Raw genomic sequence first — 19,631 nt, forward strand, 5'->3', positions numbered from 1 at the left:
CCTGGTCTACAGAGTGAGTTCCAGGATAGCCAGGACTACACAGAGAAACCCTGTCTTGGAAAACAAAGAGAGAGAGAGAGAGAGAGAGAGAGAACAGAGAAGCATTCATGGTAAACCCCAAACCCCAGACTCGTGTTGATCTTCTCTCAGCTCTTACAGTTCTTTACCAAGGGTCAGGGAATAAGGTCACACAGGTTCACTGGCCTGAGTTCCACTCCACTGTCCCAAAGAAACTATCTCATCCTCATTTGGCTTGGCCCCAAGGATAGTGCCTCAAATGTGAAATGCTCCCTAAGGTGCCTAGACAGGAACATAGACCAGTCTTAAGTGGCAGCCAGTGCTGGTTAGGGCCCTGGAAAAGGCCAAGGTATCCAAGCCCTTTCTTCATCCAAGGGCCATCTAGAGACCCATCTTGGGCTTATGTGACATCAGAGAACCAAAAAATAATGGGTAGAAATTTAGGAAAACTCGTTTTAGCTTTTTAACTTTTAGTGAAGTCCAATATTAGGATGGACTAACCCTGGTCTTTTAAACAGCCATTTGTCTGTTGCATGCCACAGGGTTCCTAATCAGGACCCTGGGTCTAAAGTGCTGGGTTCCTCTGAGTCCTTTGCTTGGCTGACTCTACTTTTGATGGGGAAAAGGAAGAAGTAGAGTGCTAGGGTGTGGGCAGGCAACCTAGAACCTAGGGCCTGAGCAGCAGACGCTAAAGGCAAGCAAGGGTATAGGGATGGGGGGGGGGGGGTTTTTAGCAACATAGGCAGTACCAATTCTCCCAAACCCTGTTCACTATATTTGTCCTACAATCCTGAGCATAACCTCACGGACAGCTGCTGCTGAAGGACACAGCTCCAAAGCCTGGCAATCTGGGTGCCCATGCTGACTGATAAGGACCTCTGCTGCCCTTTTTATCATCTGGAAAGTGAGAGGTAGGATTGGAAGAGCTCTGAGGAGCCCTCAAGCTCTGGCAGCTGTGGGCTGCCCCACTCTTCTGAGTGTGGTAGTAGTCAAAGAGGGGCTGCCTACAATCACCATAGACCTTGGTCTAGGTACTTCTAAATTCAACGTCCAGCTAATGTTGACTAAGGTTTTTGTTATTGTTTGCTTGTTTTATGGTGCCAAAAATGGATGGAATCCAGAACCTCAAGCTTCTAGGCAAGTGCTTGCCACGGAACCACGCCCACAGCCCTCAACATTCTTGTCCCAGGTATCACTTAGCACCATGGATAGACAGTATGATATGTGAAGGTGACTTTTATTAGGGATCCTTACCTCCGTAAGCAGAGTTAGACTCAGCGGAGCCACTGAGGTTGGAGTCTAGCTCTGAGTCTAGTTCTGCTTTTATGGAGCCAGCCCCGGCTATTCCGGGGACTAGCAAGACTTCTAGGTCAGAGTTCTACTCTACAGCCGGCCACATGATAAGAAACACTCCCAGGACTCTGGGAGACTGAAATGGACCTGCCCCTAGTCTGCCACCAAGCACAGCTTAGGTGTCCTCACTAGTGGGGTGCCCCTAAAAAAAGAACCCTGTTCTTGCACTAGGGATGTGACTCCACTGGTAGAATGCCTCCTTAGCATTCACGAAGCCCTGGGTTCGACCCGGAATAGCATGAACTGAGTATGGTGGCTCGTGCCTGTGGTTCCAGGACTTAGAAAGTGGAGGCAGGAGGATCAAATTCAGGCATTCAAAATGCCTCTGGGATGCATGAAATTGTCTTTTTAAGAAAAAAGTTGATTTTCAGTCCCAATCCTTTGCAATCACTAAAAGACAGATTGGCAACAGGGCTGAGTGTAGTAGTTTTTCAACAGAAAATGGCCGATCAGGTAAGAGTCCTACCCAAGCTCACAGAAGGTGAAGAAAACCCAGATGCCCACATGCCATGCTGGGCCACTCCTGGGCTTGCCTTTAGTATTCAACACTAGACAGCAGAGACTGCATTCTGAAGAAACCTCAGATCCTGATCTCCAGGTGGGACTGTGCTGAGGCTTCAGGCAATGAGGGGCCTGAAAGCTGATCTCTGGGAGGGCGGGGCTCTAAAACACCAGCAAATAAAAGTCTTGAGAGCCAGCTCCTCAGGCTTGGAGACCAGCAGGAGGCACCTGGAGGCTACAGTTCCTGCTGGATTGGTAAGCAGCTGGAGCTGAGCAGGTGGGGCCAGGAGGGGAGGGGAGGGGTAGGGGGTCAGGGCCTTGTAGGCCAAAGTGGCACATGGATGGGTGAATTTGTATGTATCCCAGATGGTGAGGGACATTCCAGGAGAGAGTCTGCATAGAAGGATGACATACAAGTGGCTACTCATACCCTTCAAGCGTAGCTGAGGCAAGGAAGAAAACACCCCACACATTCCCACCAAAGGCAGAGAGGATAAACAATGCCACCCAGGCACACCTCACCAGTCAGAAGACCCAGAAGCCTGGCTTGCTGCTGGAGAGGCACAGCTTCAAAAACTTCCCTTCCCACCCACTCCTTTGCAGATGTCCATGGCACCACGAGTCTTGCTCCTCTGCCTGCTGAGCCTGGCAGTCACTGGCAGGCATGGCCCGGAGGCAGCCATCCCAGGCTGCCACTTGCACCGTGAGTAACTCTGCTTGGAGAGTGGGTGGGGAGCAAGGGCAGAGCTGCAGACCAGAAGCACAGGTAACCCGGCCGGCACAGCCTTCATGGGCTGATCTCTCATCTCCTTTCAGCTTTCAACGTGACGGTGCGAAGTGATCGCCATGGCACCTGCCAGGGCTCCCATGTGGCACAGGCGTGTGTAGGACACTGTGAGTCTAGTGCTTTCCCCTCCCGGTACTCTGTGCTGGTGGCCAGTGGCTATCGACACAACATCACTTCCGCTTCCCAGTGCTGCACCATCAGCAGCCTTAAAAAGGTAAGGGGCCCGAACCTGATGGGGCGTGAGAGTGGGGACCCAGGAGCCCGAACCTGGTGGGACGTGAGGGTGGGGACTGAGGGTGGGAAGGAATGAGAACAAACTTGGGTCCTCCTCCCACAGGTGAGGGTGTGGCTGCAGTGTGTGGGGAACCAGCGTGGGGAGCTTGAGATCTTCACTGCCAGGGCCTGCCAGTGTGATATGTGCCGTCTCTCCCGCTACTAGTCCTGGGAGGGCTCAGGCTCCAGTCCTGCCACTGATGTGTCATGGATCTCTCCAATGAGGGGCTCTGACGCTCGTTAGCGTCTGTGAGGATGGGGTCTCACCTCCTTTTACCTGACCTTCTCAGCAGTCTCACTGCTATGTTCTCCTTCGCTCCTGTCCTCAGTAAAGCAAGCAATGCTTGAGTTTCGCTCTTTATTAAGTCTGCCCCTAGCCAGGTGAAGGGGGCAGACCATGATTACTGTGACCCCCCCTCACCCCAGGACAATGTGAATCTCTTCTTGCCTGTGCCCTCACCCCTCCCCCTGCCCAATAAATAAAAAGGGGATAAGGAGGTTCAGGGCAAGGGAGAGGAGAGGAGGATGTCCCTGGACAATGTCTTGTTGAGGGTGAGCTGGGCAGAATAAATAGACTGTGCCCCCATGGTGGGAATGAGGAAGACCCTGTCCAGGCGCTGAGTGTCCATGCCCCAGGCCAGGAGCAGGGGTAGAAGCCCAGCTGGTGCCTGGAGCCTAGCTGTGTAGGGCAGGGGAGGGTCCCTGATAGCAGCTTCCCAGTCGCACACTCGCCCTGGTCTAGTCTTGCCAGAATCTTGCCACAAAGGCCTGAGGGTTCTGCTGCCAAGACTACCATCTTGCCTTGTCTACCCCTCCATGAAGCTGTCCCATGGGGCTGGTAGGGAGTCCTAGAGCCACTCTGGCAAGGCCACGGGGAGGCGTGGTCTCGCTGGGCAGGCCCCTGGGCAGAGGGATGGAGGGGCTGATAGCTCTGGCTTTAGCTTCTCCTGTGATAGATTTATCTAGCTCTGACCCCCACTGGCAGCCACCTGGGGCGTAGGCCGTGGGACAGGGACTTCCTTGGCACCTTGGGTCCCCTGTAGCCGGCGTAGCCGCAGTTCCTCCAAGCCTCGCCATAGCTCTTGCCGCTCCTGGGCCTTCTGTTGCTCCCTGGGGAGAGAGGGTGAGGCAGCTCTTCCTCTTCTAGCTGGCAGCTGTCTAACCTCCTTCACCACCACCCCACTGTAAAGTGATTAGGACTCCACGGAACCCTCATCTTAGAGAAGAAGTGAGGACAGAGGAGGGGAAGAACTGGGCTTTGAACTGTCCTGGCTGAGGCAGGGAGTCAGAGCAGCCAGTGGGCGTGGCTGCTGAGAAGAATGGTTGCACTTGCCTAGGACAGACACAGGATGAGGTTGGGCACACCACACGGGATGGGTCCTCTTCACATCCCTGCAGCCTAAGGGCCTGGTTCCTTCTCTGCCCCTCCCCAGTGGTGAGCTCCCCTCCCACCCGGTACTCACTGCTGTTTTTCCAGCTTGTAGGAGGCCGTGAGCTCATCAAACAGCTTTCCATTCATCTCCATGAAAGTCTTGAGCACATTGTAGATCAGGGACACGATGGTTCTGACATAGCGAGGAGATTCATGAAGCACCATTCTGCTTGTCCCAGAACACTGCCCATTCATGTCCCTGCTCTTTTACCTCCCTGACATCCCAACATTTGCTCACAACTAGGAGAGGCCCCAGGGGCTGGACTAGCCATGGTATCTGTCTCCAAAAAGTGGAAAGTTTGGGCACTCACTGATTCCAGTGCTCCTTGGAGACTTGGTAGAGGGTCCCAAATACCGCAGGCAGCACAGTGTGGCAGTTGTCCTCAATGAGGCTCAAGATGTACTCATTGTTCCAGAAATACAGAGCCCGCTCTGCAACCTGGGCAGGTGAAGCAGGAAAGAGGGCCTGGTAGTGGCTTTTGGGTGTGCACGGTCTGTTTTTTCTCCTTACCCTCAAACCCAGACCCCCTAGCCTCCACACCCCATCCTGAGGGCTTATCTGACCCACTGGAGCAAACGAACAGAGGAGAGAAAAGGCCCTGGCTTTAGTCCTGACTCCTGCACAGCTGCTGCACGCATGCGGCCTTGCAAGGCGTTCAGCTTCTCAGCCTCAGCTGTGTGCTGTGGGAATGGGGTAAGAATGCCACTCTCCACCAGCTGTGGTCAGGGTGAGAGAAGTTCCTGTACTTAAAGGTGCTTTAAAAGTGAAGTCTCGGAGCCATCATGAGGAAGAACAAACTTCCACCAGGTTATGGCTCCTAGGGATGGAGTGAATCTAGAATAACATGGGGGAACTGGACCTTCTGGCCAGAAAGTGGGGACCAGTGAGTGAAGTCTAAAGTTACCAAGACAAAAAAGGAGAGGGTCTGACAATTCTGCAGCCCACTTTGGGTCAGTTTCCCTGGTGTGTTTACAACTATGAGTTCTTGTTCCTGTCAATATGAAGGGACTATTGTTGGCCCATTTTATAGTCAGAGAAACACTTAGACTTAGTTAGATAAGTGATTTCCTCAAGGCCTCTCAGTCAGTAGGATACATATCTGAGGTCTGGCCCTATGATCCATGACCCTAAGGCCATCATCTCCCTGTCATCAGGCCTAGGGCTAGAGGAGAAGCTGAGGTGAGAAGGGGCTATATCAGGACAACTGAGAATCCTTGCCAAGCTGTGCCCCTGCCCTGATCCTGCCTCCCTTTGTCACACACCTGGAAATGGGGGCTGGAGACACAGCGAGCCACCTGCTTGAAGAGGGGCTCCTGGATCTTCACAAACTGGGAGGGCTCGATGACATCAAGAATCTCTTCCATCTCCCCCAGGAACATCACCTGGGGAGAGGGCAGGGCAATAGCTCGTGCTCCCCTAAAGTACACACCTGCTCCCCTTCTGGAAGCTGAGCCCTCCCCACTACTGTCAGGGTTGTGAGAACCCTTCATACCTCCTTCTGGGTGCAGGTTTTAGGCCAGTATTTGAGGAGCCCCCGGATAACCTAGAGGGTGGAGAAGGAGTCAGACCCGAAGAGTGAGGGGCCCACCTTCCCTCCAAGGTACTCACATGCTCTGTCAAGGTTGCATCCTTCTCCAAGAACTGCACCACACAGTATGCCAGCTGCAGGGACAGTGTGGAAAGAAGTAGCCAAGGTCAGGAAGGGCCAGGAGCCAAGAACTAGCTGCCTAGGACATCGTGCCAGGCATCTGCTCATTACTGCCTTCACACTCTTGTTCACTGAGCACTTACTGCTGCTCTGGACCTACAAGGCACCCAGCTCTGAGTGCTGGAGTGGCACAGGGCTGGTGTGTGAGGTCAGCTCTCAGGTAGAGGACAGTGAATTAGTAGAGACTCAGGGGTGAGCCAGGATCCAGTAAGTGTCAATTTGCCTTCTTGGCCCTGCAGTCAGCCCTGAGTGTCAAGCAAATGTTGTCCCTGCTTCAAGGCCAGGCCTGGGCTCACCTGAGCATGAAAAACAGACAGTGACTTGACAGAGTGCAAGGGGATCAGGACTCGAACCAGGAACTGCTTGTGCTCAGTCTTCAGGGGCAGCGCAAAGCCATTGATGATGCTTTGGAGTGGACAGAAGAGAGGAGCAGGGCTCAGCCAAGCAGGCCCCATTCCCTCCTACCAGAAACCCAGCGCCAGCCCCAGGAGAGTTACCTTCCCAAGATCTCTAACAGCTCTGCCACACCATTGAAGTGCTCCAGCTCATAGATGAAACTGCAGGAAGAGATGAGTGTGGGTGCTGGGAGCTTTGGGACAGGGCCAGGTCTCTATCACCCTTCCTGCCCGCAATCCTGACTCACACACACAGCTGTCCAACTGTCCCCACAGAATTGCTCCCTTCCTGGTGCCCCAAACCAGCACCCATTGATTCCACACCCACTTGCAAAATGTCTTTCCCAGACCAGCCATCTCAGTCACTGTCCCAGCTCAGCCTCTCTTCCCTGAGACAGCCCTAGCTCACTTCTTCAGGTCCCTAACACTCCTCACCTGATGCCCAGCCAGTCAGCAGGCACTCAACCTAGGACCTTCATGCAGTCAACCAAAGCAAAGGCAAACACCTCTACCCTGCACTGTAATTCTCAAAATACCCTTAGGAGGCAGGGCCTATGAACGCCATTACAGAGATGAAGTTGAGACTCTAGCTAAAGGCTACTCACCTCAAAGTTAATAAGTGGGGAAGCTAATGGACTCTGAGCTCCAGAGAACATGGGTCAGGGCTTCTTTATTTTATCACTAGAAACAACAGCTAATGTTTCAGAGGCCCCATCTCAGGCCAGGAGCTAGGCCAGGTGCTGTGGAGGCCCATGTGGCTTCATCTGGAGAATGGCCCCACATTAGCACAGGCAGTATGCCCACTTCAAAGGATGAAGCAAGGGGAGAACTTCAAGGACTTGCCCAAGTTCACCCAAATACTGGAACCAAACTCAAATATACAGCCATGGTCTCAACTACAAGGTCACAGGGACTCCCCATGTCCAGTGGATATGGTGTTCAGAACACGTTTGTAGAAAGATTTCTCTGGGTCATTGTAGGCCAGGCTGATAAGGATTAGAAGATCTAGTTCTACATCCCTCTGGGCTGCCCTGGTCCGCCTAAACTACTTAACTAGCCTCTGTCTTCATTCAGTCTCACTTGGCCTCTATTTTCTCATCTATAAATGGGAATACTTATTCTCTGCTGATTTCACAGGCTTCATATAATCAATACTACATTGCACACCCAGGACTTCATAAACATACAGCCCGCAAGGCCCAGCAGGTCCCTTCTTCCCTGCCTCCCTCCCAGATCTCGGCTAGGCAGGCAGTGCAACGCACCGGAGGAAGATATGGTTGCACTGTTTTCGGATGTAGGCCCGGAGACCCAGGAACTTGCCGTACACCCGATGCAAGATGGTCTTGAGGTACTCACGTTCCCGGGGGTCCTCACTGTCAAATAGCTCCAGGAGCTGCAGGACCCAGGGGCAGGGTAAGATAAAGCCAGATGTCAACCCTTTTATTTTCCCCATCCTATCCCACGTCCCTCAGATAGCCTGTGCCTGCTGCATGGTACCACCCAGCCTGGGCTCCCCAAGTCACCATCAGGACAAACTTTTGATCCACGTATCTCTTCGCCACAGAGGGCTGGAAATCTGGACTCTCCAAGAAACGCAGGAAAAACTCATATACCAGCTGGGGGGTGGAAGACAGAGCAAGCAGTGAGTTTGGCTGTAGCCTTTCCCACTTCCCTTACCCTGCAGCTCTCAGCCAACAGTCAGGGCATCCCCTAGCCCTCCAATCTACTATGAAACGCAGACCCCGCCCCCAGCCCTTCACACCTGCAGATGCGGCCATGAGGGCTCAAGGTTGGGCTCATCTTCTTCAGGGTCAAATTCAGGGTTCTCGCTGGGTGGCAGCGTCCGGAAGATGTTTACTGATATCTAGTAGGGAAGGGAGGGCTTTTTAAGGATGAGACCATAGAAGCAGAAGTTTTGGAGACTCTCAAAGCTCTCTATATCCCAGGCAGGTAATGAACTTGTAGCCTTCCTGCCTCAGCCTTCTAAGTAACTAGGATTACAGGCATACAGCATCAGGCTAAGCACTTTGGTTGGTTGGTTGGTTGGTTGGTTGGTTGGTTTTTGTCTTGTTTTTTTGTTTTTTTTTTTGATAGGGTTTTATCTGTGTAACAGAGCTCTGGCTATCCTGGAACTCTCTCTGTAGACCAGGCTGTCCCTGAACTCAGATATCCACCTGCCTCCATTTCCCAAGTGCTGGGTTAAAAGTTGTGCATGCCACCACTGCCTAGCATGGCCAAGCACATTCTAAGTACAGTGAGTACATGGGACTTGAACTTGAGGCCTTGCACTGAGTTTTACCCCAGACTTCATCCAGTATCTCCTGGACTGACCTACTCCCAGCAAGCAACTCACTCCTCTGGACAATCTTCATCTAAACACCAAGTTCACACAAGCCCTACACCAAGGGCTGGAGGGTGGCTTGACACATCCGTGCGTGGATGTGATCCAGCAGTGATGGTAAGGTTGAAAGCAGTGAAGTCCCCAGGGCCAAAGTGTTTCTGCCTAGACTGTGAGAGAGGGTTTCATAAAATAACCCATGCCTGAGTCAGACCATGGAAGACAAGTGGCCTGGAGGACAGGTAACCTAGGCCCAGCTCACTCAAGTATAGGGACAACAGGGGAGGCAATCCTGAGAGGGTGTTGGGTAGTGTAGGACTCAGTGGAAATGAAGCTCGGCTCTGAGACCAAGCTGAAGAGTAGACATTGACTCTTCCCATGGGGGTCCTAGAAGTTGACTGATGGGATTCTTGTCCCCGAGGCTGGGCGCAGTGCTTACCATGCGGATGATGTCTGGGTAGACAGGCTCGATGAGGACCCCCCGGGTGCTCCCCACACATTCCACCAGTTCATTGAGGGCTGCACGCTTCACCTCCTTCCCCTTGAGATCAGCCACACAGTCCAAGAAGTCAAACATCACCCCACATTGGGCCAGTTTCCGGCTCAGCAACTCATGCAACTCAGAGGCTGGCACATCTGGGGGGAGGGACAAGGAGACAGCCTGGATCAAGCTGTCAGGGCTCTGGACAGGGTGTATCTCTTCATCCCTCGGGCTGACTTTCCAGGAAGCTTCAGCTGCCCCCATACAAAGTTCTCTGGTACAACAAGCAAACAACTCTAGTCCCATCCTTCACTCCTGGGAGGCTGAGGGTAGGAAAGTGGTTCTCTCTTCTAATGCAGGATCAGAGACCTCATGATTTTAAAGCAAGATCACAAACCCTGGATATGCAGGCGTGCCCCCCAACAGCCACCACCTCCCTCTGCACATGGATCTATGAGCCTAAAGTAGAAAGCAGGGCAGGAGTGAGGGGGGGCGATGTGGTGATCAGAGGGAATCATGCCAACCACCTACCCCAGGACCTAGGCAGCTGGCTGGACTGATAGTAGCCTCCTGAAACCTAGGCTGTGTGCCCCACCCTTGGCCCTTGCCTGCCCCTGGCACCACTTCCAGATGCCCCACCTCCAGAGATGACAGGCCAGTCAGGCCATGCGTCAGCAGAGGCCTGGAGACTGAGGGTCAATTCCAATGGAGTTCCTAGCCTAAAAGAGTATCCAAACTCTACCTGACAGCTGCTTCTCCCTTGGTCCTCCCCCAACTTGCTTCCTTCTGGGCTTAGGTACCCTGGCAACCAACAACAGCTCACCTTTGAGCAGGGGCAGCGGAGTGAGCTCTTGCTGGTTGCTCTGATAGCGGAACTGAGAGGAGCTGTGTGAACGACGGGGCCGGGCCCTGCGGAGGGATCGGCGGGAGAATCCATCCACCTTGTCTGGTGGTGGCACTGGAGACAGCCCTGGGGAGGAGGGACTTGTGGGGGTGCTCGCTGGGGGCAGCTTCGTCTCCATGGCCAGTGGGCAGCACGTCAATCTTTCAGAGCCCAAGGGGCTCCTTGTGGGTCTGGAGTAAGCTGAATGAGGCCCCACACATTAACTGGGACCCATCCTGTCCCCCTGTTGGGGGGTGGGGGCACGACCACAGTCCTGACCCCCCCAGGGCCTCTGGCAACTGCCCAGTCCTGGGGGGGCAGGCAAGGTAGAAAGGCAATGGCTCAGGTCTTTCCTGAGGGTCCAGAAGAGTCCAGTCAGGGTTCCCACGCTGGCTTTTCTGAAAAGTCAGGTTAGAAAGGTCAGCAAAAGAGACACAGAAAGCAGCTCGGTTCTTTCCAAAGACAGCCCGCGTGCTGCAGTTACTCCTTACTTCTTTTCCCTCCTTCCCTTGCTAGACCCCAAAACAAGGGTGCAATCATGCCCCTCCCTTCTTCCAGACCCAAGCTCTAAAGTAGCCCCTCCCCAAATCCGGCCTATGGCTTCTACTCTGGATGGGGACTCTGGTTAGCATCCCCAGCTAACAGCAGTGTGACTCTCCAGCTCTACTAATGTCTCCCGTCCTGGTGCACTCACCCAAAAAATGAGGGTCTTGTTCTCGTACACCCCCTTTCAGACCCTAGCATCCCTCCCCATATCCCGCTCCTTCCTGGTCTCCAAACCTCAATGTGATATTGGGGTACACACTCACTTCTCAGAAACCCAGACTTTGGTCGCCGACCCTAGAGGTTGCCTCGGTGGAGGGGACGACTGTTCAAGGGTCCTCAGCGGTGGTTCCGCCACTCGGGGCGCTGGGGCTGGGCGGCGGCGCTCCTGGGTTCGCTCCCAGGCTCTGGGGGTGCTGGAGCATGCCCCCAGCCTAGCCCCAAAAGGGGTCGGGCGCTCGGCAGGCTCTGGGCTGGGCCTCGGCAGCTCGCGACCCTCGGCAGGTATCTCCGGACTCAGACCCGCGCGATGCAGCGCAGCGGGAGCCCCGGCTCGCTGCGCACCGGCACCCGCCGCCCAGCTGCTCAGGATGACATCAAGTCACCTCCCCCCTCCCGTCCTGCACCTCCCTCCGCTAGGAGGGGGCTGCGTCAGGGAGGCCTACGGACCGCTGGGAAATGTAGTTCCCACCCTGCTTAAAGGAAGCGGCCGAACCTTTTGGGTAACCTCATAGCAAGGGGAGGAACTCCGCACTCCAGAGGAAAGCTGAGGATTTTAAAACCTGCAAGCAAAGTGGAGCAGACTCCAGCTCAGAGCTGGACTCCCGAATTCTGGAAGGGATACTATGTAGGAAAAAAAGAGGATTCTGGTGTTGGAACTTGCTAATGCCGGGACTGTGGCAAAACAGAGTCCTAGCATGATGTGCCAGGCCCACAATTTGGTCTGAGTCATCTGTACCTCAGGCCATCCCCAAAGGAGCCTCGTACTCAGCCCAGAATGAGGCCAGACACTTACAAAAACCCTTGAATCCGGCTTTGGAGGGGTTAATAGTCTGCTTTGCGTTAGCGCCTGCTGGGAGGGGTGTGGTTCACTAGAGGCTCCTGGGAAATGCAGTCCATTCTCCGGGCCTGCAGTGCCCCTCCTGTCACTTACTGTCTGTGGTGACATCATGGTCTGTAGTTTAAAGGGACAGCCCTGGGATGCCAAAACAAGGAGGGCAAAAGGTTCTTGCTACCCTGAAGGTGCCCTCATCCTAAGGCACAGGACCACCCACCTCCTCTGGCCCCAGGATGTACCCTGGAGAGTGGGGAGTTCTTGATCAAAACCCCGTTGCTGAGTGTCAGCTGTACTCCAAGAGTTTGGCATTCTGGCCAAAAGTTTCCAGCTGCTGTCCTGGGCTCCCTTCATAGTACCTGGACGCCAACACTCTATTCCCTACGGTGACTGTGAGATCTTTACCCCTAAGTTTTACCTGGACGACAAACTGGTCCATGCTGAGTAGCAGGAGAGAGCAATGAAGTTGGGGAATTGGAGTGCTTTTCGTCCCCACCCATTTATGGACCCTGGTGATCACTTAGTGCTGCAAAAGAAGTCTGTATACCCAAGACGTGCCCACCCACCTGTAGAGCAACAAACAGCAGAGGCTACATTGAGAACACTGGTCCCCAGCCTAGAATTTAGCACCTCAATCAATGGATGCCCAGAGACTCTACAGAAACAGCAGATCTTGACTTCCGGTTTTGCTCTGCTCTTCATCTGCCAGACAGAACAGGAACCTCTAAACTATTACTTGGCTCACCTCCAAGGCTCAGACATGGCTTCCCTCTAGTTACTCCCTAAAAATAAGCTGAGGAAGCCAGACCCACAGAGTACATCCCACCAGACCAGGACCCAGAGGCCAAGCCAGGAGGAATGCCTTGCTGGTGACACAATAGTGCTCTCCACAGACTCTCTGTGCTGCAGTTTTCAGGCCAGGCTGCCTGAAGTCAACTAGCCATGCCTGGCAGGGGCCTAGGTGATGCAGAAATAAAACTAGTGGAAGAAGCTGGAAGTGCGGTGGTGGTGCACGCCTTTAATCCCAGCACTTGGGAGGCAGAGGCGGATTTCTGAGTTCGAGGCCAGCCTGGTCTACAGAGTGAGTTCCAGGACAGCCAAGGCTACACAGAGAAACCCTGTCTAGAAAAACCAAAAAAAAAAAAAAAAAAAAAAAAAAAAAAAAAAAAAAAAAAAAAAAAAAAAACTAGTGGAAGAAGTGGCTTTGGGATGCTTCGATTTTGATGCTGAGGATGAGATGTGAGGCTTCACACACACTGGGCTCAGCTCTACTACTGAGCTACACTCCTTACCTCAGAAGTAGAATTTAAATTAACTTTCAAACAGACATTGAAAGATAAAGGGTTAAAAAGTCTTTTCTTAATCTTTTTAAACGTTGGGGGGATTGTTTTTGTTTCTTTGTTTTTGAGACAGGGTTTCTCTATGAAGCCCTGCTGTCCTGGAACTTACACTGCAGACCAGGCTGACCCTAGACTCAGAAATCCACCTGCCTCTGCCTCCCATGTGCTAGGAACTGCCCACTTCTTTTTTCTTAAGATTTATTTTATGTATATGAGTATACTGTAGCTGTCTTTAGAAACACCAGAAGAGAGCATAGGACCCCATTACAAATGGCTGTAAGCCCCCAAGTGGTTGCTGAGAATTGAACTCAGGACCTCAGGAAAAACAGTGCTCCTAACTGCTGAGCCATTTCTCCAGCCCTGCCCACTTCTTTTTAAACTCTTATTCTTAGCAAAGTTTCATTATATTTATTTATATCCCTCTGAGTGCCTATGTCTATGTTATCCTAGCTGACCTGGGATTCACTGCTTGGAGTTTGTGAGTGATCCTCTTATATTTTTGGCTGTTCTTTACAATTTTGAGACAAACTATGTAGATTGGAACTCATTATGCAGACCAGGCTGGTCTCGAATTCACAGAGATCTGTTTGTTTCTGCCTCCTGTGCAGGGATTAAAAGTGTGTTGTTCCGTTACCATGCCCCCGTATACATACTTAGTTTGTATATTTTGAGCCAGGGTCTCTTTATACATTCCTTGCTTTTCCTGGAACTCACTGTGTAGGCCAGGCCAGCCTGGAGTCCACAGAACCTTTCTCTGACTATCAAGTACTGAGATTAAAGGTGCAGGACAACCAGTTTGGTTATTTCACTCTGTAGCCCAGGCTTACCTAAAGCTCACAATATAGTCCAGGCTAGTTGATTTACAGCCACCCTCTGCTTCTCTTTCTCAGTTGCTGGGCTTGCAGGTGTGAGCTACTACATCTACTTTATTAGTAATAGTTAATTTTAAAAATGTATTTATAGATAATATTTATTTATTTATTTACTTATAGAAATGATTTCAGGTAGCCCAGACTGGCCTTAGCCTTTTTTAAAAAATATTATTTATTCTATGTATATGAGTACACTGGTGTGTCAGACACACCAAACCAGAAGAGGGCATCAGATTCCATTACAGATGGCTGTGAGTCACCATGTGGTTGCTGGGAATTGAACTCAGGACCTCTGGAAGAGCATTCAGTGCTCTTAACTGCTGAGCCGTCTCTCCAGCTGGCCTTAGCCTTTTTATGTTGCCGAGAATAACTTTCAACTTGATCCTTGTGCTTCCACTTCCCAGTGATGACAAAGTTGGCATGACCAAGCCCAGATTATGCCCAGATTACCCAAGGCTTCATGTGTCCTGAGCAAGTGCTCCACCACCTGAGCCACACGCCTCACTAACCCTAACTTTGTCCAGTTGTTACTATAATTAATTAAATACACAATTGATGAATATAAGACAACTCAAGCCTGTCGAGGACAGACAGATCTCTTGATTCACTCCATCAACATTTTCAAAATGGCTACTGCCATCAGTCTGTCTCTGTGAATGGGCCCTCACAAAGTTTCTCACATCTCTTGGAGGCTCTCTAAAGACCATACTACATAATGAGCTGCCATGATGCCATTGTAACAGAAAGGTGGATGATGTAAGCATAAAAAAGGCAAATCAAAGACACAGCTTGGTGAGAGTATTTGTTTAGTATGTACAAGGACCTGGGCTCAATCCCCAATACTGCTAAAAACAAAACAAAAAACCCAAACAGCAGCAAATAACAAACAAACAAATAAGTAAAATAAAAATAGAATCTCCTGTTGTAGCATGCTTGAAGTTCCAACACACATGATAAATGACAGCAGAGGATCAGGAGTTCAAAGCCAGCCTTGACTACAGTTCTTTTTTTTTTAAGATTTACTTATTTAATTTATATGAGTACACCATTGCTTTCTTCAGACACACCAGAAGAGGGCATCAGACCCCACCACAGATGGTTGTGAGCCACCATGTGGTTGCTGGGAATTGAACTCAGAACCTCTAGAAGAGCAGTCAGTGCTCTTAACCGCTGAGCCATGTACCTGCCTGCAGCCACAAGTCAACTGGGTTCACCTGAAGGGGGCTGGGAATGAAAGGGGATGGAGGGCGAGAAGAGATGAAGCCAAGACAAAGTTCTCTGATCAAGGCTCAAAGCTTTAATATTCAGCTCTCAATTTAAAGGGAAAGACCCAACTCACAACCCCTCCAGGTTTCAGATGGGTGGGATAATCCATAATCCATTCCAGGTCAAGGCCCGAGATGTCTCAAGGCAAGCCCAGGGGCAGTTGTGCTTCTTGTGTTCTGTGCAGCTAAGGTGGGTAACTCCACCTAGATCCTATCACTTGGTCTGTTGTAGTAAGCAAGGTCTCTCAGGCCTGCTCAAGGCTGGGGGAAGGGCACAGAGCCATCTCTCCAGCCCCTGACTACAATTTTTGAGCAGCCCAAACTGCCAGACCTGGTCATGAAGCTCAAAGATTAATTTGCAGAGGCAGGCGGATTTCTGAGTTCCAGGCCAGCCTGGTCTACAGAGTGAGTTCCAGGGCAGCCAGGGCTACACAGAGAAACCCTGTCTCGAAAAACAAAAAACAAACAAACAAACAAACAAACAAAAAGATTAATTTGCATTTGGTTTTGGACCCCCGGACAAGGGACTGAGGTGCATATTTTCCATACCATTCAGACCTCACCTCTAGGTTCTCCCAAGATCCCTCAGCATTCCTTCCTGGCATACCCCCATCTTCAACTTTGAACTTTCCAACCCAGAGGCTGGGCTGCCCTACCCCAGAAGCTCTTGCTTATAGAATCCAGACATTTTGGTCTCTCCTCTTTCGCTCTGCTCTCTTCCCCTTTCCCCTTCCTCAGCCCCATTGTGACTCCCCTCACTTCAATTCTTGGGGCCAGTGAACTCACCTGACTGCAGCTTCCCAATAAATCTGCCTTTAATATAATCTAATCTGGCTTGAACTGGCTCATTTTACTGGTGACAGGGAAATAACCTATCACTTACAAGAGCTGAGAAGAAGCCAGGTCTCTGCCCTAAGCCAGAATTTTTGCTTATGCCTGCCTCTACACAGTTTGTTTTTAAGACAGGGTCTCTCTGAGCTGGGTGTGGTGGGTGTCCTGGGTGGGAGGCAGAGGCAGATGAGTTGAAGCCAGTCTGGTCTACAAAGTGAGATCCAGAACAGTCAGGACTGTGACACGCACAGAGAAATCCTGTCTTGAAAAACCAGAAAGAGGAAGAGGGGAAGGGGGAGGGAAGGGGGAGGGGGAGGGAGAAGAAGAAAGGAAGAGAGAGGAAGGGAGATCTTCCCTAGAGAAGTGTTTATAAAAAGATAAAGAGATAAAGAGAGTATGTTCTGTGGGTGTGTGGAGAGGTATGGGGAAGGGGATGTCTCAGCCAGCCCATATAGAGGAATCTCTTCCCATGAGGGATCAGTCACATACCGGTATAGAATAGAGTTTATTGAGGGCATGGAGAGGGGAGCCAGAGGGTAGGAGAGAGAGAGAGAGAGAGAGAGAGAGAGAGAGAGAGAGAGAGAGAGAGAGAGAGAGAGGAGAGAAGTAGAGGCCGGCCATGACCATGTGGAGAGAGAGGAAGAGGGGGAAGGGGACATCGAGGCAAGAGGGTAAGAGAGAGGGTAAGAGAGTAAAAGAGTGAGGAGGGGGCAAGCAGCACCTTTTATAGTGGACCAGGCCTACCTGGTGGTTGCCAGGTAACTATGGAGGTGGAGTTTAGACAGAATACTAACACCTAGCCCACCCAGAAAGTGGCTATGTAGTGGAGGATGACCTTAAGTTTCTGATTCTCTTGCCCCCATCTCCCAAACTCTGGGATTACAGGGGTGCACCACACACTTAGTTCATGTAGTGGATTACAGGGGTGCACCACACACTTAGTTCATGCAGTGGATTACAAGGGTACACCACAATTTAGTTCATGCAGTGGATTACAGGGGTGTGTCCTGGGTCAGGGTCTAGCAAGAGAGAGAGTGGGGAAAGAAGGGGAAGAGACTCAAGAAATGGAGACAAGCCAGAATGTGTGACCAAGTCTCAGTTTCTTCTTTATTGTCTCCTCTTATTGCAAGGAAATCCTGGGAATTTATAGGCAGACGCAAGAGAACACAGCTGAAGACTCTTTACCCCGTGCGCCTTGCAGCTGGGGTCACTAAACAGCAAAACAAGCTATGTGGGATAAACAAGATGTTTGTCAGAGTGTGCTCAGCTGTTGTAGGCTGTTGAAAAACAAGTCTCTATGAGGGTATATGGCTCAAGATGGCTGCAAAGTTGATAGCCACTTTCTGCTACAAGTTGGCTCCCAACAGGGGTGCACCACACACTTAGTTTGTGCAGTGGATTACAGGGGTGCACCACACACGGTATGACCTTTGGTATTATATTGAGTCAAACTCCCCATCAAAGCTAAGCTAGAGTTGCAAATACAAACATCCATATGGCTCTCATTCCGGAGAAAGTTTGGTGGCCAACTCTCTGGAACAGTGGCAGGTAAACTCATTCTGTAAATGATAGGAAAATAAACATTTTAGTTTTTGCAGGTTTCTGTCTTAATCTCAATTCCTGAGCTCTGCCACCATATCAGGAGAGCAACTCTAGACTACACTTGACGCGTGAGCTTGCCTTGGGCCCCGCTGACAGTGTAGGGCCACTGAAGTAAATTTTGAGAGACTTTTTTCATGTCATAAACTGTTATTTGTTATTCTTTTTCCCATATGTCCCCAACCATTTAAGAACAGAAAGAGGCAGGAGCATCACCACAAATTCAAGACCAGCCTCCTCTGTATGGTGAGTTCCACACCAGCTAGGGAGACACAGTGAGACCTAGCCTCAAAACAACAAGATGAAAGCTTAAAAGTCATTGTTAGTTGCCAGACTGTAGGAAACAGGAGATCCCAGTTCGTGGCAAGTTGAATTATTGATTTTAGGATTAGAGATTTGAAAAGCCATTATTTCAGAGAGGGCCCCAACAGACCACAGAAGGGAGGGACCCTTAATCTCCTGTTGTGCATTCCTTAGATAGGAGTGGAAAGTGGGGAGACCTTCCTGGTGATGGGCTAAGCAGCTTCCATAATCCTATTTTCTACCTCTTAAATTGGGAACAACAGCAAACTGGATGAAAATGAGAATACGACCACTCCAAAGCATGGTGGGTGAGAAGGCGCCACTGTGGATGTGAGGAAGGGTACAGACATAGGCATCCGGAAGAAGCCATCGCAGGGGAAGAGAAAGAGAGAGAGAGAGAGAGAGAGAGAGAGAGAGAGAGAGAGAGAGAGAGAGAGAGAGACACTCAAGCAGAGAGAGATGGTGAGACAGAGAGAGCAGAGAGGGGCAAAGCAGCGAACTCCCGGGCTGGAGAGGGTCAGGGGACAGCCAGGATAAGTCTGTGCCATGAACTTAGGAGTAGGGACTGAGGGAGACCAAGAGGTTAGCATAGACCTTGATAGATATACATTAGGCACCAAAGACTTCAGTTGATGAAAGAGCCATAAGTTCCTTTTGCCAGAGATAAGGAGAATGGTTCCTCTTAGCAAGTAGGAACTATCATCCACCCTCACACCCTTCCTCCCCCACCAGGACAGGGTTTCTCTGTGTAAACTTGGCTGTCTTGGAACTTGCTCTGTAGACTAGGCTAGCCTGGAACTCAGTGACAGGCCTGGTGTATGTCCCTGAGGGAATCCTCACCTCACTTTTATCTAAATGCCAGACTTTAAGAAAAAGAATTTCTTGGGGACCTGATAGAATTTTTTTTTGTTGTTTTTTTGTTTTGTTTTGTTTTGTTTTGTTTTTCCGAGACAGGGTTTCTCTGTGTAGTCCTGGCTGTCCTGGAACTCACTCTGTAGACCAGGCTGGCCTTGAACTCAGAAATCTGCCTGCCTCTGCCTCCCAAGTGCTGGGATTAAAGGCGTGCGCCACCACCGCCCCGCTTGAATTTTTAAAAAGAGAGAAGTGTGTGTGTGTGTGTGTGTGTGTGTGTGTGTGTGTGTGTGTGTGTGTGTGTAATAACATACATCTTCAATCCCAGATTTTAGAAGCAGAGGTAGATGCATCTCTGATTTCAAGGATAGCCTGGTCTACAGAGAGTTCCAGGAGAGCCAGAGCTACACAGAAGAACTTTGTCTCGGAAAAAAAAGAAAGAAAAAAGAACAAGAAGGAGGAGGGGGAGGAAGAAGAAAAAAAAAAAGAAAAGTGGAAAAAATAGTGCCTCTTCTGGGAGTTGTTAGCAAGAATGGATAAGATAAGCGGCTAAGTGGGCAGGGGCTAAGGGTTTTTGGAGGGGAAACTGGGAAATGTAAATAGATAAAATAAAGAAAAAAAGATAAGTGGCTAAAAAAGTTTTATAGGGCTGAGCGTAGTGATGGACGCAGGCCTTAGATTCCATCACTAGGGAGACAGAGGAAGGCAGAGGCAGGAGGATCTCTATGAGTTCGAGGCCAGCCTGGTCTACAGAGTGAGTTTCAGAACAGCCAGAATACAGAAAAGCTTGCCTCAAAAAAAA

General features: G+C 50.8%; 2 protein-coding genes across 2 annotated transcripts; one reads left to right on the forward strand and one right to left on the reverse strand.

The window, feature by feature from the left end:
- Positions 1-2,069: 2,069 nt before the first annotated feature.
- On the forward strand, positions 2,070-3,280 carry Gpha2 (glycoprotein hormone subunit alpha 2). Its single transcript, XM_034506485.2, has 4 exons — positions 2,070-2,127; positions 2,476-2,575; positions 2,689-2,873; positions 2,997-3,280. The coding sequence occupies exons 2-4, from the start codon at positions 2,476-2,478 to the stop codon at positions 3,096-3,098; spliced, it is 387 nt and encodes a 128-aa protein (XP_034362376.1). The 5' UTR covers positions 2,070-2,127; the 3' UTR covers positions 3,099-3,280.
- Positions 3,277-11,311, reverse strand: Ppp2r5b (protein phosphatase 2 regulatory subunit B'beta). Its single transcript, XM_034506473.1, has 14 exons — positions 10,980-11,311; positions 10,111-10,568; positions 9,246-9,442; positions 8,231-8,332; positions 7,992-8,084; positions 7,731-7,861; positions 6,571-6,630; positions 6,370-6,478; positions 5,974-6,027; positions 5,858-5,908; positions 5,628-5,747; positions 4,676-4,803; positions 4,396-4,497; positions 3,277-4,042 (listed from the first exon to the last, which is right to left on the reverse strand). Exons 2-14 carry the CDS (start codon positions 10,307-10,309, stop codon positions 3,895-3,897), a joined length of 1,494 nt encoding a protein of 497 aa, XP_034362364.1. The 5' UTR covers positions 10,310-10,568; positions 10,980-11,311; the 3' UTR covers positions 3,277-3,894.
- Positions 11,312-19,631: the final 8,320 nt, after the last annotated feature.

Source organism: Arvicanthis niloticus, chromosome 1, assembly GCF_011762505.2.
Source record: "Arvicanthis niloticus isolate mArvNil1 chromosome 1, mArvNil1.pat.X, whole genome shotgun sequence".
Classification (NCBI taxonomy): domain Eukaryota; kingdom Metazoa; phylum Chordata; class Mammalia; order Rodentia; family Muridae; genus Arvicanthis; species Arvicanthis niloticus.